At 56.9% G+C, this 23402-nt stretch overlaps 2 protein-coding genes across 2 annotated transcripts; both read right to left on the bottom strand.

Moving 5' to 3' along the window:
• Positions 1–1045: 1045 nt before the first annotated feature.
• Positions 1046–8880, bottom strand: DNAJC5G (DnaJ heat shock protein family (Hsp40) member C5 gamma; the record flags this gene model as incomplete). Its single annotated transcript, XM_081904461.1, has 6 exons — positions 1046–1793; positions 2784–2872; positions 3528–3681; positions 5949–6162; positions 6360–6478; positions 8758–8880. 5 exons carry the CDS (start codon positions 8878–8880, stop codon positions 2787–2789), a joined length of 696 nt encoding a protein of 231 aa, XP_081760587.1. The 3' UTR covers positions 1046–1793; positions 2784–2786.
• Positions 8881–11608: 2728 nt separating this feature from the next.
• On the bottom strand, positions 11609–21714 carry LOC309365730 (uridine-cytidine kinase-like 1). Its single transcript, XM_081904119.1, has 15 exons — positions 21640–21714; positions 21280–21473; positions 20517–20623; positions 20262–20432; positions 18799–18870; positions 18425–18614; positions 17119–17180; positions 16714–16730; positions 14945–15043; positions 14117–14210; positions 13809–13871; positions 13458–13580; positions 13260–13367; positions 12706–12862; positions 11609–12233 (listed from the first exon to the last, which is right to left on the bottom strand). The coding sequence occupies exons 1-15, from the start codon at positions 21684–21686 to the stop codon at positions 12157–12159; spliced, it is 1581 nt and encodes a 526-aa protein (XP_081760245.1). The 5' UTR covers positions 21687–21714; the 3' UTR covers positions 11609–12156.
• Between the last annotated feature and the right edge of the window lie 1688 nt (positions 21715–23402).

Here is a 23402-nt window from a genome sequence, read left to right as displayed (position 1 = left end):
CTCCCCACCTGCTCCCTCTATATTTAGGCCATGAGGCCAGCCTTGGGCATCTGCTGGAGGGGCAGGCAGGGTCAAGTGAAAATGACAATGCAAGGCCCCCCCCATGCAGCTCACTTTGCTATTCCTCTGGGGGTTCCCTGCACTTTCTGGACCCTCAGGAAAGGCCGCTCCCCCCCACCCCACAAGAGGAGGGCTTGTGGCCAGCAAGGGGGGGGCTCCTTGCGATTCCCCCAACTGACGGCGGGGGGGGGGGCTCTTGTCCGCCTGGACAGCAGCTGGAGAACCTCTCCCCACAACCAGGCCAGAGACACTGGAGATTAAATACTGTGCATTTATGTGTTATTGATTTTAATAAAAAAGTATGGCTGCAGGGAAGGGTGGCCAGGGGCAAGAGGCCTCTCTGTGGTCCAGGGAAAGGCCTGCAGGCCGCTGTCACCACCAGCGACACCCTGCCACCCCTGCCGAGGATTCGAGGGCCATCCTCGCTTCTCCTTAAATCAAGGCTCCAAAAATACTTAACGGGTCGAATGCTCAGCCTTGGCAAGGACAGGGCTGCCAAGCCTCCCCCCTGACCTCCCCATGTCCCTGCCCCACAGGCGCCTCCCCTCTCCACCCCACTCCCACCCTTGCCACCCAGGTCCTCCTTGGATGGATGGGGGGGGAAACAGCTGGGTTTGGCAGGCTGGGGGAGAGAGGCGCCCCCAGGTGGGCAGTTGCTGCCCTGCGACCCCGCCTGTCCCCCAACCTCCTGCGGAAGTGAGCTCCATTGTTTAACTCTGTGGAGAAGGAGTTCCTTCTCTCTCTCCTGGATTTTCCGACTTCCTGGGCTTCTCGAGGAGCACTGCGCTCTGAGGGAGGACTTCCTGACGGCCACAGCTCCCTCAGGAGGCGGCAGGCTGTCCTTCCTGGGAGGTTTTCAAGCAGAGATCCGTCGGCGATGCTTCAGCTGGGATTCCTGCGTTGCGGGGGGAGAGGCTCGGTGACCCTGGGGGGGGCCCTTCAGTGAGACGCCCCAGAGGCGGACTGACAGCATAGAAACAGAAGCTTCTTCCTTCAGAAACATTTAATTGTGTCCGTAAACCCTAGAGAAGTTCCTTGTCACAGTGTGGAGAGAGGGGCCCTGCCCAAGAGGGGGCTGCCCCACAGCAGGGCCAGGGAGGGAGCTGGGGGGGGACCAGGCTCCCTCCGCACAGTGATTGAATCCACCCAGAGCATCTGCAGCTCAGGGCAGAGGGGGAGGGAGCCCCCCAACCCACCAGCCAGGGAGGGGGGCAGGGACTCGCTTGCATTGGCCCCACAAATGCACTTTGGCACCGATGCACAGGGCAGAAGGGGGGCAGGGCCGGCGAGCCCCACAACCCCCCCAGCCGTGCCCCCAGGGGCTGCCTGGCCTTGGGAAGCAGGAGCCTTTGGCCAAGGAGAGAGCCGGGGTCAGGAAGCGTCCGGAAAAAGCGGGTGGGCTGGCAGCGGGCAACATCTTCCGCCAGCCCTAAACCGGAAGGGGGCCACCTCTCTGGTCCCTGCCAGCTTCCTGCAAGGCTGGAAGTTGCTCTCCTCCTGCTCCTCCTCCTCCGCTGTGCCCTCAGCCGGTTCCCTGAGAAGACTCCCAATGACGGTGGGGCGGTCGGCCAGGCGTGTGGCCCCCCTGCATTTGGCAAGGACCCCCGGGGTGGGGACTGGGGGTCTCTCTGCCCCAGTGCAGCGGCAGGCCTGACTCAGCCATGTGGGCCTGAGGGTGGTCTCTGGAATGGCTGCAGAACAGGGGGGGCTGTGCTCTGACCGTCAGCTGAACTCTGCAGAGAAGAGAGAAGGGGGGGGGTGAGGGCCCCTGGCAGAATGACTGGAGGAGCAGCTTGGATCTCAGAACCTGCGGGGAGCCTGGAGGCTGGATCAGGCCAAAAGGGCCCCCTGAGTCCCCTGTTCTCACAGGGGCCCCATTGGGAAGCCCTAAAGCAGTATCCGGGCGCAAGAGAGACTCTCCTCTCCTGCAGTTTCCGGTAACTGGTGGCACAAGCATCGCTTCCTCCGTCTGAGGAGGCCGAACCAGAGAAGAGCCATCCTGGCCAGGAGCCCCCAAAGCCAGGCGTCGCCCCGAGTCCTCTCCTCTGCAAGCAAAGGGGGGGGAGCAGGAGAGAGAGAGGCCGGGGTGCCCTCTGATGCCCGCAGCCAGGGCTGGCATACCCCAGAGAGCCTGCCAACCCCCAAGAGCTCCCTCAGGACCTGAGCGGGGCCTTGTCTGGCACAGCAGCCCCTGCCAAGCAGCGGGCGAGAGACCACCCCTCCTGGTGGGGCAGGAAGGGGCTGCAAGCTCGGGATTCTTTAGCTGAGATTCCTGCATTGCATGACTTTGGGGGTCCCTATGAAGCTATGGAGCCCCTGCTGCAGATTCCCACCTGACCCACCCAGTTTGGCTGCGTCATTCGCCTGGATCTGTGCCAGGCATGCCAACCACGTGAGCTGGGCATTAAATGGCCAACTGAGACCCACCGACCCGCCTCGTCTCCCCATCCCACCCCTCTCAAAGCTGCTTCAAAGGCTTCACCCTCGGAGCCAGGCAAAGACAGGCCTCTTTCTGTGTGGGGCGTTTCTGCCCACAAGTCCTGGGAAGTAGCAGCTTCCGCAGGGATTGCAGGAAAAGCCACCTTCGGCCGTGGTTGCCGCCATTGCTGGGGGCTGGAATGGATGACCCTTGGGGTCCCTTTCCAACGTGACCCACCTCCCCTCCCAGGAAGTGCCTCCCCCTGCAGCTGCCCCCCCCCGGCAAGGGCGCCCGCTCTGCTTACGGGTCAGGGCTTGTGCGGCCGCTGTGTCTCGTCTGTGGTGTGCAAGGAGGCGCTTGCTGTGGGCTGCATGCGGATGGCCTCTCCGCCGCCTGCCGGGAAGGAAACAAGCACAGCTGCTGTCAAGAGACCCCCAAAGGCTGGCCCCGGAGCAGGCAATTCCCCCTCCCGGCCCTTGGCAGAGATGCAGACCCCACAGACTCCGCTCCATAAAATAAAACCACTCTGGGCGGTTCCCAACAGAACACCAAGAACAATTTTTAAAAAGCAGTAATATCAAACATTAAAAGCTTCCCTAAACAGGGCTGCCTTCAGATGTCTTCTAAAAGTCAGATAGTTGTTTTTCTCTTTGACATCTGATGAGAGGGTTTTCTACAGGGCAGGTGCCACCACCGAGAAGGCCCTCTGCCTGGTTCCCTGTAACTTGGCTTCTCGCAGGAAGGGAACTGCCAGAAGGCCCTTGGGAGATGGACTGTGGTGGAGACCCTGGGCTGAAAGATGGGGGTGGAGACGCTCCTTCAGGTGTACTGGGCTGAGGCCGTTTAGGGCTTTCAAGGTGAGCACCAACACTCACCTCAGAAACGTCCTGGGAGCCAATGTAGGTCCTTCAGGACCGGTGTTATATGGCCTCGGCAGCTGCTCCCAGTCACCAGTCTAGCTGCCGCATTCAGGATTAGTTGTAGTTTCAAAGGGTCCGCACCCAAAGCCAGCGAAAAAGAAAGCCCGCCCACTCCTTCAAAGTCATACCTTCGTTCTCGGCACGGATCTGGGCCTCCAGGTCTTCGGGGTTGACGTACTTGTAGGGCTCCTCCTCCTCTGGGGGGCGGCACTTCCCACAGCAGAAGCAACAGCAGCAGCAGCAGCAGCAACAGGTGATCAAACTGCAGCAGACCATCAGGGGCTGTGGAGAGGGGCAGAGCGGCCGGTCAGGAGCGCAGGGCAACCAGAACTTGCCCCGTGGCTTATTACTAAACAGCATGGCATCGATACAGTTGGCTCAACCATAATACAGCAGTACCTCGGGTTAAGAACTTAATTAGTTCTGGAGGCCCGTTCTTAACCTGAAACTATTCTCAACCTGAGGTACTACTTTAGCTAATGGGGCCTCCCGCTGCCGCCGCACAATTTCTGTACTCATCTAAAGCAAAATTCTTAACGTGAGGTAATATTTCTGGGTTAGCGGAGTCTGTAACCTGAAGCGTCTGTAACCCGAGGTACCACTGTATATAATCTATACCCCCCAGTGAACTTTCTGAACCCTGGCACAGACCCTTATCGTGAAAGTGTTCCAGACGGCTCCCACTCCCCAATTCCCTAACCTCAGAAGGTGGTGGATTCTCTTTCCATATTAGGAAAGAAACGACAAAGCAAAGGGAAACTGAGGATGAGATTGTGAGGGCAACGATGATTCACTGGGCATCAGATTTCAGGTACAATATAGAAATTTCAGCATGGGAAAAACTGGAAAAACGTGATAATTTTTTTGGCATGTTACACAATTAGGGAAAACATTCAAAAAATGATGCACATGACACCCATTAAAATGATATCTGATACCCAAAAAACTCACCAAAATGTATAAAAGAGGATCAAACTTGTGTTGGATATGATCAGATACAGAGAGCTGTTTAATTCACATGTGGCGGCAATGCAAATTCGCAAAAAAAAAAGGGGAAATGGTACAGTCAAACCTCGGTTTTCAAACATCTCGGCTGCTGAACATTTCGGAAGCCGAACACCGAAAACCCGGAAGTGAATGCTTCAGTTTTCGAACGGACCTTGGAAGTCGAACGGCTTCCGAGGCGCATTTCTCCATTTTTTCAATGGATTTTGTTGCCATCCCTTTGATCCTTGGTTTTCAAATGTTTCGGAACTTGAATGGACTTCCAGAACGGATTACAGTGGTACCTCGGGTTACATACGCTTTAGGTTACAGACTCCGCCAACCAAGAAATGGTACCTCGGGTTAAGAACTTTGCTTCAGGATGAGAACAGAAATCCTGCTCCGGCAGCACAATGGCAGCAGGAGGCACCATTAGTTAAAGGTTTAGCTTCAGGTTAGCTTCAGGTTAAGAACAGACCTCCAGAACGAATTAAGTTAACCCGCGGTACCACTGTACGTTCTAACACTGAGGTTCCACTGTATCTGACAAATTTTAAAAGATGCTTAAGTACACACACCCCCAACCCCAGAAGCATTCCTGTTAGCAATAGTAGGTCAGGAAATATCAGACAAAGTTCAAAACCTATTTCTATACTTGCGTATAGAAGCCACAAAAATACTGTATGCAAAAATGTGGGAAGAGAAAGCCTTCCTGACAAAGGACCAACGGCTGTTTAAGCTAATAGAATACGTTCAACTAGCAGGTATGATGCCCAAAATATGAAATACAGATTGAAAGATAGTAACAAGCAAGTGGGAACAATAGCAAGGGCGTTTAAAATGAAGTGGCATTAAGATTAATCCTACAAGCAGAGATGAATCTGTGATTAGGAGCAGGCTTAATAAAGGATCTAGTGATGGATGGAAGTGAGAGCTGGACCATCAAGAAGGCTGATGGCCGAAGAATGGATGCTTTTGAATTCTGGTGCTGGAGGAGACTCTGGAGAGTCCCATGGACTGCAAGAAGATCCAACCTCTCCATTCTGAAGGAAATCAGCCCTGAGTGCTCACTGGAAGGACAGATCCTGAAGCTGAGGCTCCAAGACTTTGGCCACCTCATGAGAAGAGAAGACTCCCTGGAAAAGACCCTGATGTGGGGAAAGATGGAGGGCGCAAGGAGAAGGGGACGGCGAAGAACGAGATGGTGGGACAGTGTTCTCGAAGCTACCAGCATGAGTTTGACCAAACTGGGGGAGGCAGTGGAAGACAGGTCAAGGGGGTCACGAAGAGGCGGACATGACTAAGCGACTAAACAACAACAACAAATAAAGGATCACGCAGGCCAGTGGGCATAAGGCCAACGGCAAGCACAAATTCATAATAAACGCACGTGCTAACTCCAGCAAAAGGTCCTAAACCTCTGGCTGGTGTGTGGGGGAATATATATGGGGGACACACACCCATACGGGTGCTCTTTCTCTCTCTCACACACACACACACACATTTGGCTGCATCTCCCAGGGGTGGGGGCATTTGGTCCCCCTCCCCAGACGACAGCCACCCACCTTGAACCACCATTTGGACATGAGGAAGTAGTACTTGACGCTCTCCTCCCCGAACTGCTCCGAGACGTAGAGCCCCATGGAGCCGTACTCGTCGTAGATCCGCCGCTTGTTCTCGTCACTGAGGGTGGTGTTGGCGTTGTTGATCTCCTTGAACTTCTCCGCGGCTTCGGGATTCTCCGGGTTCTTGTCCGGGTGGTACTTCAAAGCCAGTTTCCTGAAAGGGGAAGGCGGCAGGGTTGGGGGCAAGCAGAGCCCGAGGGGAAATCAAAAGCATTAACGGATGCAAATCCGTTCAAGAACGGGAATTCCGACTCCACACCAGGAAGAACCCAGATGTGGTTGGGGGCAGGAGGAGAGCAGAGTGGGAGCAGCCCCTGAAAGCCCACCTTCGGGCAGAGGAGAGAAGCCCACCTGTACGCCTTCTTGATGTCCTCAGAGGAAGCCCCTTTCTCCAGGCCCAGGATGCAGTACAAACTCTCTCCGGCCCGGGACATCTTCCGCTGCGGCCGCCCGGCGTCCGCCATCTTGCTCTAGATTGAGTAGCACACAAGAACTGGGTCAGGGATTGTGAGGGGCTGGACTAGATGGCCCTCGGGGGTCCCTTCTGACTCTACAAGCGAGGGGCTGGGCTTGGCCCCAGGTCTCAGGAGACCCCTGGCCAAGGCCAAACAAGCTCCAGAGATCACATTGGAGTGGGAGGCAGTGGAGCCCAAGTGACCTCCACAAACAGCATCACCTCGCTCTGGGTGGGGTGTGAGGAAGAGACCCTAACCCCCCCTCCCAGGATGCATGCCCAGCCAGGTCCCCCTCCAACTCTCAAGAGCGGGGGGAGGGTTCCTGCCCACTCCCCCCAAAAGAGCAGACCTCAGGCCCAGTCTGGGGTGAGGCATGAGGACAGACAGACAGAAAGCTGGCAAATGCCCTCTGCCTGGCACAGCCTTGGCTGCTCTGGAAAGGGACCCTGGCATGGAAAAGGGGCTGGGCAGGGTCGGGGGGGCACCCAGCCAGCAGATCAAACACTCTTCCGTTACAGGAGGATAAAAAAGGGAGTGTGGTGGTGTAAGATGATAAGCTTAAGATGATAAAATCAAGAACAGCTCAGTTGGCAGAACATCGGACTCTTGATCTAAAGGTCATGGGTTCGAGCCCCACATGGGGTGAAAAAACACCTGTGCTGGGGGGCGGGGTGGGCTAGATGACCCTTGGGATCCCTTCCAGCTCTATGCATCTATGGAAAAAAAACTAAGAAACCATTCTGTGTTTACATGTGCCTTTGTAATAATATGCAACTTCCAACCCCTGTTGGAGTATTTTCTGGCGGTGTAGTGGTTAGAGAGTTGGGCTGGGGAGGAGTGACTAGGGCCCAGGGCCCAACTCAGCCACAAAGCTCCCTGGGGGGCCAGTCTCCTTCTCTCTCCCAGTCTTGCCCACCTCACAGGGCTGTCGTGAAGACTGACCACGCCCCCCACCTTGAGCTCCTTGGAGAAAAAGGCGAAGAGAAGTGCCACAAACACAGACGACACATGCGGAAAACCTTCTTTCAGAAGAGGTTTAAAGTGTGGGTGGAGGGGGAGGAGAAGGGCAGCTCCCCCCATGCCAAGCCCCACAAGATGCTGATGGGCCCCTGCAGGGGGGGGAGAGGCAAAGGCTGAGCCGCCCAGATGGACACCAGCTGCCCCAGCCTGGCAACTGCCTGTTTCAGGAATTCTAAGGTCTTATATATATAAATTAAATGTTCAGAAATGTACAAGGCAAACACATACACATAAACCATGTGCCTGAAATAGTACAGGAGAGCAATTCTGGAGTCATTTTGACTCTCCCAAATTGACCGCAAGTATTTCTCTGCAAGGAGGAAGGAAATGGGGAAAGCTTTCTGATTGTCTCTGGGCTTTGGGCGTGCGCCTCTCTGCAGATACAGTCCGGCAAGCATCTGTGAAGCTGAGCACACTCTCCATATAGTTTCAGGAACTAAGTATTGCCGTCTCCAAGGAATGGCCAGGCGACCCAGAAAAGGCAACCAAGGAGGGCATTAGCAGGTATCCCGGCAGACCGGAGAGAAGCCACACACTCCAATTTCCATAGCTATCACCTTTTCCCTTTTCTTGCCAGGAATCCTATTCGGAATAAGGAAATTCCCCTTTAAAAAAGGGAAACGTTGACAGCTCTGCCAATTTCTGCCGGCGACCACCTCTTTCTGTGATGCCTGGGTGCTGTTTCGGGGGGGGGGGTCTCTGGCTCCAGGGTGGGCAATTCCCAATGTCTCTCTAAGGCCTGGCACGCCAATGTTCGGGGTTCCTCCTCCCTCCTGCTGCGTGGGGTGAGCTGGGGACCCTCTTGCAACAGATCAAGAAAGATCCGGCTTCCCAGCTGCTTTGCTTCTCAATCTTCTCCGCTTGGCCTCTGTTCTTGTTCTCCTCCCGACAGGGAAGCCCCATAAGGGCTCCATAGGGGCTTCCGGGTCTCCCCCCCCCCCGCCTCCTTCCCCTTCTCCCCGCCAGGCTAAGCCCGCCTGATCTGGCTTTGCGAGGCCGAAGGGCTGAGCCCGATTAGCCCGGAAGGAGGCCACGGGGAGGGGGGAGCGGGGAGGGGAGAGGGGACCCCCCAGCCCCCCGCCAGGCCAGGCCGCCCTCCAAGCGGGGAGGGAGAGACCCCGCCCGCCCGCTGCCCCTCCCCCGCCCGGGGGGGGAAATGTCTCGCCCCCCCGGGAAGCCTCCGCGTGACGCAATGCCCGGGGCGTGACGTCACGAGGAAGGCGCGCGAGGCGAGGCCCGGGGTCCCCCCCCCCGCCGCCCCCCCCCGGGCTCACCAGGCGGGTCTCCGGCGGCCTCTTCTTCCTCCCCCTCTTCCTCCGCTTCCCGGTCAGCGCCCGAGCGAGCAGGACCAGGCGCCCGCACTGCGCATGCACGGAAGCAGCCCGGGCCGCGAGCATGCGCCCTAAGAGGGAGGAGGCCGCCTGCCGCGCTTCCGGGTTCCTTGCAAGGGGCGGGGCCGGAGGGAGAGCGAGGCGCCCGAGGAAAGGGGAGGAGGAGGGAGGAGGAAGAGGAGGAGGAAGAAGAGCTCGCTCGGCTTAGGGAGGGGAGGGGGGAGGGGCGGGTCTCCTTTCCCCAGAAAACTCTTGATTCATGAAATTTATACACCGATTTTGTATTTTGGTTTACTCAAGTTTTTGGTAAGCCAAGAAATTCACAACCGCGCATCACTAACTCGAAGATTTGGCTGAGAAAACATACAAAAGTTGAAATACTAAAAGGGATTAAAGTACCTCATCTTCCTAAACACCTGGGTGGGCGGAGCCAAGCCAAAATGTTTTTAGCAGGTGCCGAAGAGAGGGCCGTGCAGGTGCTTGCTTGATCTCAGTAGGCAGAGAGTTCTTACAAATGCAGTATTCCGGGGCAGCTGCAGCAGTGCCAACTCCAAAGGGGAAATCCAGGAAAGCCAAAGACTGAGAGATTCAGGGCAAAAACAAGGAACTATGGAACTCCCTCCCACAAGCAGCAGTGATAACCAGCAACCTCAGAGAGTGGTGAGCTTCATTGGAAATGTTTAAGCAAGAGTTTGGAAGGACACCTGCCTGAGATTCTTTAGCTGTGATTCTTGCATTGCAAGGGGTTGGCGCAGATGACCCTAAGGCAGACAATTGTTACACTATTTGTTCTAATGGTTTTTGCTATACGTCAGTAGAACAGAAATAGAACATAGACTCCCCACTACTTAAAAATAGGGTTCAATTAAGTTTGTGGAGACGATATATTTTACAAGATTAGGATAAAGTATTTTCTGTATTTTATATTGTGATTTTGTGTTGTTAACCACCCTAAGATCTATGGGTATAGGAAGTCAAACAGCCTAGTTCTCAAACGTTTTTGCTCCTAAACGCCACAATCCTGGAAGTGTGTTCTGATTTGCGTTCTTTTGGAAGCCTAACATCCGACAGGGCTTCCAGTTGGCTGCGGGAGCTTCTTGCAGCCAATCGGAAGCTGCACTTTGGTTTCTGAATGTTTTGGACGTCAAACGGACTTCTGGGACAAGATTCCGTTCGACTTTGAAAATACGACTGTATAATAAAGCAATTTCTCAATGCCTTCGATTGTGAGTATAAAAATCCCAGGAATTAATGTTGGGTCTTTCCTTCCCCTCCAATCTATTATAGTTTTCCTTTTGTATCGGTATGATTGATGTTTTTTGCATTATGTCTTTTTAAAATCTGAGCACCTTGAACTGGGCCTTGAAATGAAACAGGTCCTGAGAGCTCTGCAGGGAACCCCAGGCAGGAATCTTCCGAGTTGTCTTCAAGGGCAGCCCCAACACACTGAAGTAGTCGCCTGGAGGTTTCCCTCCACCATTGCTGGACGTTCACTTCCACCCATTTGCCCAATCCTCCTTTAATGCAGGGGGGGGGCGGGGTGGAGCCTGAGGTTACTGGACTCCCATCAGACCGCCTGCTCAGTCCTCAGGGGCAGTGGGAGTCTAGCACCACCAGGGGGGTTTCCTGACTTCAATGGGGCACTGCATCATCCAAGTCCTTCACCAGAAAAGCTCTTCTCTTCCGTCAGGCTGGAGGCTGAGCTTCCTTATAATAAAAGGTATTTTCCCATTGCAGATTTTGGTACACAGGTGTCTGCCCACTTGTGTGCAGCTGCATCTATGAACATACCAGTGTACTGGAAGAAGCAAAGATCACGAGTGTCAAAGCAACGTTTCTTCAACATCAACTTTGTTGGACTGGTCACGTTGTGCGGATGCCTAATTATCGTCTTCCAAAGCAACAACTCTATTCTGAACTTAAAAATGGAAAGCGTAATGCTGGTGGTCAACAAAAGAGGTTTAAAGACTCTCTCAAGGGAAATCTTTAAAAAATGTAGTATAAACACCAACAATTGGGAAACAGTGGCCTGCGAGCGCTCCAGTTGGAGAACAGCCTTGACCAAAGGGGTCATGGGATTTGAAGATGCTCGAACTCAGGATGCAAGGGAGAAACGTGCTAAGAGGAAGGCACGCTTGGCAATCCCTCACCGTGACCAACTCCCGTCCGGAAACCAATGTCCCCACTGTGGAAGGATGTGTGGATCCAGAATTGGCCTCCACAGTCACTTACCGACTCATTGTTAAAATCATGTTTATGGAAGCCAATCTTACTCGACTACGAGGGATCGCCAAAGAAGAAGATATGCACAGCATTGGGAAATCACTAAATAATATAATCCATACCCAGAAATGGAGGGAGAGAGCTAGAAAGTCCTCTTGGCTCTTGAGGAGACCTTCCCCAGAGTCTGAAGGGGATTTCAGTGAGGGCAGAGAAGAGTCCCGCCAGCCCCAGAGCCTCAGTTTGAGTTATGGATAATTTTGGTACTGTATATCCTTGGAGACAGCGGCAGAGAGAGCATTTAAAGGGTGCTCCCCCCTTGTGCGATTTTTACACTTGTATTATTATATGGTATCGCATAATACTATACAGGAGTCGCCTGTTTTGTTACATGGGCTTCTAAATGGGAAGTCTGTCATTCAAGCTGAGAGTGGCACCTTGAACACGCTGTGCTGAAGGAAGTGACCCCCTCGCTATCTACCCAGCCGGGGCAAATCTGAACAAGCCAGAGCCCTCCACCCCCCCAGTGTGTCCCCCTCTACAGACCCCCCTTCCCCCAAGTGAAAAAGGGGAGGAGGAGCCACTCTTGGTCTTTATTATCACGTACAAAAGCAAAGGCGGCAGATTCGTACAGTACTTGGAGAAAGAGGTCCAGGAAGGCAGGCAGGCTGGCCTTAGGCGAAGGACGGGGGGAGAGGAGGACCCCCCCAGGCCTCTGGAGTGCAGGTCCACCTGCCTGCGGAGGCATGAGAAAGGGAGGGGGTGGCTGGCACCACGGCCCGCTGGCTCCGAGGGCAAGAGGCGGCCAGGGACGTTTCCTGCACAGCCCGGCTGGCCCTGAGCCCCAGCAGCACAGGGGGAGTCGCGGGGGGGGGTCCCAAGGACAGGACGTAGCAGGGGGGTCCCTTCGAGCTGGGAGCGTCCCTGCCAAGGAGCGCAGCAGACCTCACTGCAGCCACTTTAGCCCCGGGTGGGCCAGCAGCCAGAGCACTGGCGAGGAAGAAAGGACCCCAATAAATATGGAGATGGAGGGCAGTGGCGGCGGCAGCACTCTCCCCTCCCCGGGAGAAAGGCATGCAGTCACAGCAGCGCCCCCAAGGTCTGTCGAAAAGCGAGGCCAGCTCAGCAGTCCATGCAGTCTCCCTCGTACCAGGAGGGCTGGGCGCTGTCGGTGCCAAAGTATCTGTCGCCGAAGTTCCCTGAGGAAAGGCAAGCCGCAGGGGTCACAGAGGCAGGCGAGGGAGGAGAACGTCAGCAGAGGCTGCTGGATCAGGCCCAAGGGGGGCACCGAGTCCAGCCTCTTGTTCTCACCAAACACCCCCAAAGAACCCAGGAATCTAGATGTGGAGGTTCCATGAGAACGTAAGAAAAGTCTGCTGGGATCAGGCCAGTCCAACATCCTGTTCTTACAGCAGCCGACCAGACACCCGTTATGGGTGCAAACCAGCCAGCAAGATCCAAGCACAAGAGTTCTGTCCCCTCCCAGCCCACAAGGGATCTGGCAACGCCGCCCATCAGGGAACCGTAGAACTCCCTCCGGGAGCAGCGGCTCCTTTCTCCGACAGGGAACAGAGCCCCCCACCTTGAGCTGGTTCGGCCCCTCCACGGGAAGTGGGGGCCGCTCAGGAGCAGGCGATGCCCCTGCCCACCCCCAGCAGAGCTCTTGCTCACCAATGCCTGGAATGATGTGGAACTCCTCGCTGACCCTCTTGTCCACGGCTGTGGTGATGATGCGCACCCGGGGGAAGGCGTAGGCGACCGAGTGGACCCCCATCTCGGCCATCAGCAGGGAGAGCAGGAAGATCCGGTCCTCCTGGACGTCGTGGTCCTGAGGCAGAGAGACACCGAGATGAAAGGGAGCCCAGGGGTCCTCTAGACCTGCTGCCTCCAGTGCACAGATGGCTGACATCACTTGGAGGGCGGTGCCAGCAGCCAAGCGGGCCCCAGACTGCGTCTGGCACACACTGCTTTCCACAGGCACACCTCCAAACTCCCTCCTGCATGGCAGGGGGCTGGACTAGATGACTCAAGGGGGCCCCTGCCAACTCTGATTCTCTGCTGGCAATCATAACCCTCTTCCGGTCGCCTGCCTGCCCTCCCCCAACAACACAGGCAAACACCAAGGCCTGCTTGTTCCTGGGCCCTGAGCAGCCCCATGCAGGGGTCCCGACCCCACAAGCTCCCCCCTGCCCCCCACTCCCCTTCGCCAGGGTCTCCCCACACACCAGCAGCACTCGGATGGCCATCATGGCTGCTGCCCCCGTGGAGACCGTGCTGTCCATCAGGATGACGTAGTCCTCGCTGATCTCCTTGGGGAGCCGGAGGTAGTGCAGCTGAAAGAGAAGGGGGGTGGGGCGCAGGTCAGTCTTAGCCGTGGGGAGAGGCGGCCCCTGCCCTCCCGCCAGCCCCCTCCCCTTCGCTACCTCTGGCTCCCCCGTGTTGTGGTTGGTCTGGATGAGGATCTTGCCCAGACGAATGTCCTTGCAGACGGCCGTCAGAGCCTGCTCCATCGTCTCTCCCGCCCGCAGGATGGAGACGCCTGTGATCTGGGAGAGGAGGAAGCAGAGGGACTCGTCTCTGGCGGCCCTCAGGATTGCCCCTGCCCTACGTCCAATGGGGAGGAGCCCACAGCTCGGCAGCGCAAGAGCTCAGGCCAAAGACCCAGCAGCAGCAGCAGCAGCTCCTGCAGCTGGGCCCTGTGCATTGGCTGCCGGCCAGAGTCATCTCCCACCCAGCAGAGCCTGAGACCCTTCCGTGCGCGGAGCATGACTCACCCGCTGCCGATGGAACCGCTTCCCCTCGTAGACCGTCCCCTGTGGCGTCTCGACCGTCACCGGCTGCAAAAGGCCACGGAAGACAAGGGTGGGCGGGAGGCAGGAGAGCCCGGCAGGCTCTTGGGCTTTGCCTGCGAGGGGGAGCTGCCAGCCAGCCAGCCAGCCATCGCGCCCACCCTGGGAGTGGCTGTGCCGCCTCCAGGGGCTCCTGTGGCATGCTGAATCCCAGAACTGGAAGTGGACGGGTCCCCCAAGGGCCATGTAGTCCACCCCTGCCATGCAAGAATGGGAGCAGGAGGCGCACGCACCTTGAGGGGCAGGAAGGAGAGGGCATGCTCAATCAGCAGGCGCATGAGGCGCTTGGAGTAGAAGATGAACTCGTCCCGGGAGGTCTCCTTGTTCCTGAGGGGGAAAGCAGAGGTAGGGGCAGTGGGGGGAGAAGGCAGGATTGGCACAGCGTCAGAATCGGAGAAGTGTAAGCTTCCCTAAAAAGTGCCCGTCTTACGGGAGGATCTGCAGCCAAATCGCAAGTTGCGTGACAGCTAGATAGTCCCAGACAGGGGTCTCTATGGGGGCATCTCCTCTCAGCCTTTCTGGCAGGAAGGGGAACCATAAAAACAATCTCCACTTCTTCCTGTCACTACACACCCTTTTTCCTACCTGGGATGGAGAAAGACGTTTCTTTGCTCTCCTCCAGAAGGCAATCTCCAGTTGGATCTGGATATTTGTGGCGTCTAAGGATTATTGCCTGCCTGATTTTCGTCACTCTAATGTTGAACGCTGGCAAGACTATGACGTGAGTAAACCTTGTATTTTCTTACTTAGTCTGAGTGACTCCTTTTTGGGAGAAGATAACCCAAGTCTGCCTAAAACATCCTTGGATATCATAGTTGTTCTAAAAAGTTATGCAAGCGTGTCCTAATAGTTTTCAGAGGCGGATAGATAGCGCTTTTCAATTCTACTCTAATAGGTATTTGTGTTCTCACAAGTGAAAGGGTCATTACTTGATAAAAGATCCTCTTCTACTCATACACCCCACACATCCAACCTCTGCTTCAAAAACCCCATCAAAGGAGGAAGCGCCGATTCCCCCGCCCCCCAACCCAGCCCTCTCAGACCTTGCCACCCCCCAGTACCTGATGATGGTGTGCATCCCGCGGACCTGGGGTGTGCTGTCCAGGACACTGAGGGTCTTTGGCAAGGGCTGTCCCTGGTGGGCCGAGGCCAAGGCTGCTCTGTGCGGGAGGAGGAGGAGGTTGAGAGCTCACCAGCAAGGGGTCGGCTGGCCAGCTACAGGACAGGGGCAGCTGCTCCCCATGCAGTTCAGCCTCGCCTGGCTCACATCCCTCAATGCCCTGACCCGGGGGGAAAGTGGGGCCACCCCAAGGCGCCTCAAAGAACCCCCCCTTACTGGTCCCACGCTAGAGAATTATTGGATAATCCCCCTGCCACTGGAAGTCCAAGTTCCCAGCCCCTCCCCCCCATGCCAGCGCTAGAATTTCTCCAGGCGCATCTTGCACCTGGCTATTGGCTGCTTGCAACCGAGTGAAGATGCCCAGGATGCCGCCTGACATCACCACTGCCTGGAGGTGCCTGCCGGGGGAATCTTGGGTCTGCACTGTTTTCACACTCTAGCAGCACATCCTGCAGAATTCTACCAGCTATATTTTATCTGCACAATGAGAATGAATTTCAGGAACCAAAGACATATTGAAAAAGACAACTTTCAAGCCGCCTGGTCCCCAAATGGCAACTAGACATTCAGTTTTGGCAACCGCAACTTTAGTTTACGGAGCCTTTTGGCGCCAAGCAGGCAAAGGGGGCTGCCCTCGTCTCCCTGCAGGGAGGGGGCTCCTTGCCACACTGCACTACTCTGCTCCCGCTTGCCCCCCATCCCTGGGGTCCTCGCCCAGAAGAGTCAGGCGCACTTTGTCCTGCTTCCTCTCCACCAGCTCCGCTCTGCCCTGCCCCTCCTCTCCCCACACCCCGCCCCACTCAAAACCGAGCACAAGACACAGGGGAGGGGCAGGCGGCGCAGCGGGGAAGAGCCAAAGGAGACCAAGTGTCCTCACATATGCCAGCGCAGCTTCCTCTGGTGAAGACGCCCAGGCCCAGCAGGGAGGGAAGGAAGAAAGACAGACAGACAGACAGACAGACAGACAGGGTGTTAGGGAGGAGGGCAACGAGGGCAGCGGCTTCCTGCCAGGTGCAGGGGGTGGCAGGAGGGGGAGAGGAGGAGGAGTGCCCCACTGGACCCAGGCGGGCGAGGGGGCAGCCGACATCTCCCCCTGCCCCCCACTGCAGTAAGGCCCAGAGCAGCTCCTCCCCCTCTCTCCCCCCTCCAGCAGCCAGGAAGGACAAGGCAAGGCAGGGGAGAACGTTGTTCAGGCGGCTGCAGGTCGCTTTGGGCGAGATAAAGCGACTAACAAATTTAGCCAACAAACAGGTAATCGTACGTAGAATCTAGTCCAGTCCCCTGCAATGCAGGGTCCACACAGATGCTGCCACCAGGCAAGCAGGGAGGGGGTTGGCGAAGCAGAAGCGCCCCAAAGAGGGCTGGAGCTCCCCCAGTAATGCAGAGGGGAAGCCCATCAGCAGCCCCACCAAAGACAAGCAGGGGGAGAGGACTTGCCAGAGGTGGCAGCCCAACCCAGCATGCTCCCGAGGGAACCACCCAGAAAGGCCTGGCAGCACAACGCTGCCCCAGTAAGTGGTGGGTCTAGCCCCCTCCCCAGACAACCTGCACCCCCTCCTTGCCTTCTCCCCCCCCCCTGGCTGCAGGACCCAGCCCTCCCCCCTGCTCCCTCGCTGGCTGGCTTGCTGAGTGGCTGGGAAAGCACCAGGAAGGGTTTTTTGGGGGGGAGGCGGGGGTCCAAGCTCTGCTCCTTCAGGGCCGCCGTCATACCTGACCGTGATTTCGCGCTGAGCGGTGGCAGGAGTGGCCCACGGCGGGAGGCAGCAGAGTCATTACGGGGGGGGGGCGGGGGGAGGTGGAGAGAAACACAGAACAGCCGTCACTGCACACCCCCAGCTCTGCCCCCCCAGGCTTCCCACCTCCCAGGCCCAGTCACTGGGGGGCAGCCCAGTGCGGGACTGAGCCTTATTCAGGGGGCACCTGCCCAGGGTCCGGGGCCAGGCCGAGACCAGAGGGTCACCCAGTGAGGAGAGCAGGACAGACCAAGGTGCCAAGAAGCGGGTGATGAGCAGAAGGAAGAGTGACTGCACGGGGCTGTGGACCACCCTGCAGCAGTGGGGACAGGTCCCCATGCCCACCCATCCTGCCCCAAAGCCCCCCCCCCGACCTCCTCACCTTCTCCAGCTGGCTGTGCACATGCTGGACTATCAGATCCAGAGCCACAAAGTTCTCCCCACCTGGAGAAACAGCAAAGGGGAGGAGAGGAGCCTGTCAGAAAGACTTTGGCACACTTGCTCCAACAGGGCAGGGAGGGCAGAGTTGGTGCTCTGGCACTTCCTCCTCTGAGAAGCCGAACGCCAGGAGAGCCAAGGCAGATAAAAGAAAACGACTCCTTCCCACAGGGCAGAGTTAGGCTATGGAACTCCCTTCCACAGGAGGCAGCGATGGCCACCAAGCTAGACAGCTTTAAAAGAGGAGAGGCCCTGGGCACCAGCTTAGACCATGCTTCCAAGTGGTGTGAAGCAATGGAGAAATGGCTACAGGTTCATCTCTTGAGGGGAGAGAGGTCGGCTCCTTTGCCCACGTGGCATCTTGGCCCGGCCCCTTCTCCTTCCGGGATACCAGGACATCATGAGTTCCTGCTTCCACAATCCCAAGATGCTTTGCAGACGGGCTCCTAAATATTCTGAAATGCCTACAGTGACCTTCTGGCCCCTGCTGGCCGCACCAGAAGGTCCTGCCCAGTACACAAACCTGTTTGGTTCAGAGATTAGATCAATCCTTGACGAAGCTCCCAGAGATTTTTCAGGTCTCCTATGATTGGGGGCGGGGGGGGGGAATGGTTTTGTAAAGTATTGCGGTGCCCAACTGGCAGATACTTTATATAATGCAGTTGAGAGCTCTCTCCTTTACAGCATAGTTATCTCCCCACTGCAGGTACAGAGAGTGGCCCAGGGGCTCATCCCGCCCGGCATTTGTTCTCCCAGGGGCCAGACATGGGCCTTTGAGATGCCCACACGCAGGAGATGGGAGTGACCGCCCCCTCAACAGGATCTCCAGCCAAGGTGTATTCAGGGGCAGGGGGTCTCTGTTCCACAGCCAACTCATCTAGGTGCCACGGAGAGCCTGCCCTGCCCCCCATGCCTTTGCCTGATCCTCATTTAGAGCCACCCCAGTTGGAGGCCTCCCTCAACACGCCTTGCAGAAACCTAGCAGAGGCTTAATTCTGAATGCCACCTTCAAGGTCTGAGCGGTAGCAGCTGCAAACTGGGATTGGTGACTCCCGTGCAAAGAACCAAGAGTGGGAAGGAGTGCAGCAGCCAGCCTGAGCACAGAGGGAGGGGGTCCAGGGGAGAAAGATCCTGCCCACCCAGCACCTCCCCCCTTTCCAGAGGAATCTCCCAGCGTCCCCCAACACCCTCCCGGGACACAGGGAACAAAGCCGCCTCCTGCGCAGACCCCGTGGGCCTCCCCTCCTCACCTCGCGGCACCACAATGTCCGCCGCCTGCATGGTGGGCTCAATGTACTGCTCAAAGGCTGGCTTCACAAACTTGCTGTACTGCTTGATGACGCCGGCCACTTCTCGCCCGCGCTCCATGATGTCCCTCTTCAGGCGCCGCACCAGCCGAATGTCCGAGTCGGTGTCCACAAACACCTTCATGTCCAGGAGCTGCAGGAGTCATGAGGAAGAGGGCGGGAGGCTCAGGCCTCTGTGGGGAGGCCTCCCCCTCTGACCAGCCCAAATGTGGGTCCTGGGGAGGCAGCCTCCTGCATGGGGCTCCCACAAACGAGACTCGTTTGGGATACAGGGCCTGTAAGGTAGCCCCTGCCTGGAACACCCCCTCTTTCCATACCTGTAGGAGCTCCTTATTGGCAAAGGCCAGGATCCCTTCAAACACAATCACATTGGCCCCATAGATGGTTTTCTGCAGAGGGAGGAGGAAGGATGCATCAGACCAACCGGGGAGCACCCAGCACCCATAAGAACCTCAGAAGAGCCTGCTGGATCAGACCAAATGGGGGCCCATCAAGCAGCCCATGGCCCTCCCCTCTGTGAATTTGTCCCACCCTCTTTTTCAAGCCACCCAGAAGATGGTCAGCTAGCTTCTTGCAGGCTAGAAGGCAACCTCTCCCGCCCAAGAGAGCCCAGACTCAGTCCCACCAGCCTGCCTCCTGGGCCGAGCCGTCCCACATACATCTGGGTCCCAGAGGTGCAAAGAGCCCCCACAGGGAAAGTCGCACATGGGAGTGTGCACATTCCCTCACCCCTACAGACACAAAAAGAGTTGCCGCACCATCCTTGGGGAGATATTCATTGAAAGGGGTGGGCAGCCTCTGCTACTGATTTCAAAACAAAAGCGGCTCCGCATCCTTGACAGATCCGTCCTCTGATCTCAAACCCCCATCGCTCACCCACCCCCAGAAGATATCCCTACAACACCAACAGACAAGGCCTGTTCTGTGTTCTCTTCAGGGATCTCAGGGTGCTGAGCATTTACCCTCCCGCTGAGAACTCAAGAATATGCTGTCCATCCAACAAAAAAAAGCAACATTCTGCCCACCGGAATCTCCTCTTCTACCAGTTTAACACACACCCCTCCAGCTCCAGCCAGGATCTACGGACACCCACACTCTTTGGAAAGGACTACAATGAACTATAATTCACCCACAGCCACTTTGATTTTATCATTGTATTTTGACTTTAGTCATGTGCCACCTTGGAAGGATTTGTATCCTCAAAGACAGGAAATAAATAAATTACCATAGATCAGTGAAAGAAGAGAGGGGCAATGCCAGGATGACACTCACACATAGAGGAGTCTTCCCGGAGGCTGTAGCCCAGAAGAAGAGCTCCCTTCCTCACCCTGAGTGGGCTTCAGAAGCAACACAAAGTCTGGGAATTCAGAGCAGCGTTTTGTAGCTGGGCCCAAGCAGGGCTGCAGCAGTGGCCTGTTGTCTCTTTCACAGGCTGACAGAGGCAACAGCACACAGACACAGATGGGGGACATAGCTGTAAGGAATCAGAGCACCTTGGCGGCGCCCCAGGGACACCACCCACCTGCAGAGCTGTCTTTTGGTTCAAAACAGCCCTGACTGCAGAAACGCTGCTTCTGCTCCCTGCTTCCCCTTGCAAATTGACTTCAGATTCAGGTAAACGCAAGCAAACTGCGCCACTCCTTGCAGCTGTGGAATACAGCGCATCCCTTTGTGGCTCCCGCCCAGCCTCACGGACAGCTCCTTGGGCTTTGAGGGAATGACGCAGCAAAGACTGAGGGAGGGGGTCTCAGTTCCCTCTTCCCAGTCTCGCCCCACCTACCCACTCCTTGCTCCGGCTGTGCGTGGTGAAGTCATAGACGGGCACTTTGACACTCTTGCCCTCCTTGAGCTTCCGTAAGACGCTGATCAGCAGGTCAAAGTCAAAGGCATCGGGGTGGTCAAAGTTGTACTCGTTGCAGGCAGCCAGCTGCTGGTGGTCCTTGTTCAGCACCTGGGAGAGCGCAGGGGGAGGGAGGGCGGATCAGAGAGGCAGAGGGGACCCCCCCATCAGATCTGGGCAGGAGACCCCACCCACCTTGTAGAAGCTGTCCATGGAGAGCAGCACCACCCAAGGCACATCCAGGGCTTCGATGATCTTGTTGGCCACCGTGGTCTTGCCCGAGGCACTTCCACCACACAAGCCTGAGAGAGAGAGGGAGGACCGTGAGATACCTGGACCCTTCAGTCGAGGGGCCCAGCTGCAGAGGGCAAGCCAAGAGGCTGCGGTGGGAAGCAAGGTCCAGGCCGGCCTTGCAGGGAGGGGAGGGAAAATGATCCAAGGCCAGCTCTTCTGCGGCACAAGAGCCACATCTCAGCCCAAGGCAAGAGGGAGAGAGCTGCACCCACAGAATCACAGAACTGTAGTGCTAGAAGGACCCCCAAGGGTCATCTAGCCCAACCCTCTGCAATGCAGGAGGCACCTTTCCCACCCAAGGAAAGGGCGCTCTGAAGTCGCCTGTGCCACTGTCAGGACGCAATCGGGTGACTCAGCAGGGAGGGGGGACCCCGGAAAAGAGCTCCCCCCACCTTGTAGGCAAATGCAGGAAGCGCTGGGTGGGGTCCCCCATCCCTCCAGCCTCTCCCCCGCCTGCCCCGGGCTGCAGCCCCCCTCCTTGTCCTCAGGCGGCCCCAAGCCCCCCTCCCCCTGCGGAAGGCGCCCCCGCAACAGACGGCGCCCCCAAGCCCAGCAGGTGCTGCAATTGCGAGGGCGGCCCGAAGAGCAGACGGCCCGCTCGGGCTTGGCAGCCCCTCCCGCCGCCTCCGTGGGCGCCGGGCGCCTGGGTCCCTCCCCCGCTCACCGATGACGAAGGCCTCCTTGAAGGGGGTGCCGGTCTCGTTGTACCAGGGCGGGCGGCCGGCCGTGTAGATGGTGCGCTTGCTGGTCCGCAGCAGCGGCGGCTCCGTCTTGGACTGGCTCGTGGTCCGTTTCCGCGGCGAGAGCGACGGCGTCAGCGGCGGGCGGCACCCCAGGCTGTCCAGGGCGGGGGCTCCGCTGCGCCGGGAAGGAGAAGAAGGGCGCCTCTGAGCACGGGCAGCGCGCCCTGGGCCCGCCGCCCCCCGCCCGCCCGTCCCCGCCCTGGGCCCGCCGCCCCCCCCGTCCCCGCCCCGCCCCGGGCCCCGCCGCCCTCCGCCCGCCCCGGGCCCCTCGCCCGCCTCACCTGCTGCCTCGCCGCCCGCCCGCCCGAGCCGCCTCCTCAGCCGCCATCTTGGCCGCCTGGCGCCGCTCTGCCAGCGCCGGCAGCCGCAAAGCCTGCCGGGAGGCGCGCAGGGCGACGTAGCGAACGTCATCGGCGGCGCCCGCTCTTCCTCCCTCCGCGAAACTACCATTCCCGTCAGGCACCGGGAGAGAACAGAGGCGAGAAAAGGGAGAGCGGCCCTCGCGCGGGCGAATGGGGCAATTCCGGGCTCCCGTCGGAGTGTCGGGCTGGAGAGGGGAGTGTGGCCTAATGGTTAGACTGCCGGTATTGGGTCTGGGGGAGATCAGGGTTCGAAGCCCCGCTCACTGAGAGAGAGATCTGGCCATTGAAACTGGGCAAGCGGATTATTACTTTTGTTGGTTATCATGGAATGCGTGCTATACCGCCAGGGCGGCATAGAAAATTAATAATAATAATAATAATAATAATAATAATAATAATAATAATAATAATAATAATAATAACAACAACAACAACAACAACAACAATAATTCTTCACAGGGACGTTGTAGGGATTAATCGAGGAGAGGGGGAACCGTGTGACCACCTCCAGCTCCAAGGACATAAAAGGAATGAATGAATGAATGAAGCTGCCGAGAGAGGAGACCCTCCCGGCGATTCCCAACCCAGGGCAGGAAAACCGGTCTCCTGCTTACACACCCCCCCCCGCCCCAAAAAAGTGCTCGGCGCTGGGCGAGGCTCCTTCTTCAAGGCGCGTCCAGGAAGCCTGCCTTGCATTTGACTTCTTTGTTCCTTGTAGGGCGACGCTGCTTCCCGCCGTGGAAGGAAGGCTGTCTCCGCTTCGCAGCAAGGCCTTCTTGGCGGTGGCCCCTCTCCGCTGCTCGCTCACTTCCTTGTATCTCCCGCACGACCTTCTCGTTCTGCCGGGCGCTGACGCAGAGCGATCCCGTGCTCCAAGGCTGGGAGGGGGGGCGCATCTGGCGGCCCTCTCGGGTGTGCTATGCCAGAGGGCCCGCCACACCCAGGGATCTCCTTAAACCCTCATTTGTGATCCTTATAATATAGCATATATCTCTCATGTATAGTTGCTGTTGTTGTTATTATTATTATTATTTAGATGTCTTCTTGGCATTACTTGTGGAAATGAGCGACTCGCAGATACCACAGAAAGACTAAAACCAATTAAAACAAAACCGCATCTAGATAAATAAAAGGAGGTATCGTCATGTATCCACGTATATTGATGCATTTGGTATGTATCATGTAGCATAACTTCATTCTACGATCATTTCTTTTCGGTCTGTTTCGGTTTTTCTCTCTGGAAGCGTGCAGCATATTTAATTAAATTTCTTATCATAATGTTTCACCTTTGATCAGATGGTTTGTAATTGGATACTTTTTGGTGGGGGAAGAAGCTGCCTTTTGCACCAGACATCCCCCCTGGACGGGGGCAGAGACCCCCCTTTCTCTTTTTGGCCCTTCCTCTCTCTCCCTTCCTCTTTCGCGAGGGGGCGCGTTCTTCGTGGCTGAAGGAGGCCTTAGCCTCACCTACCTCGCAAGGTTGTTGGGAAGGAAAAATATACATACAGGTAAGTATATAATGAAATGATTACTAGTGCCCTTTTCTTGGTCTGCATTTTGGTTTTACCCGTTGGCGCAGCGGAGGAGGGACATTACAGGCTGGGAAAAATGACAGGTTGAGGGTATGAGGCTGGGAAATCTTGTCCCAGGACAGCCCTGTAAGGTAGTCCGCTGACAGGATT

This window comes from Podarcis melisellensis, assembly GCF_964234715.1.
Source record: "Podarcis melisellensis genome assembly, chromosome: 3".
NCBI classification, from domain to species: Eukaryota; Metazoa; Chordata; class Lepidosauria; order Squamata; family Lacertidae; genus Podarcis; species Podarcis melisellensis.
The sequence above is the reverse complement of the archived record's forward strand: the minus strand, read 5'-3'. Positions and strand labels throughout refer to the sequence as shown.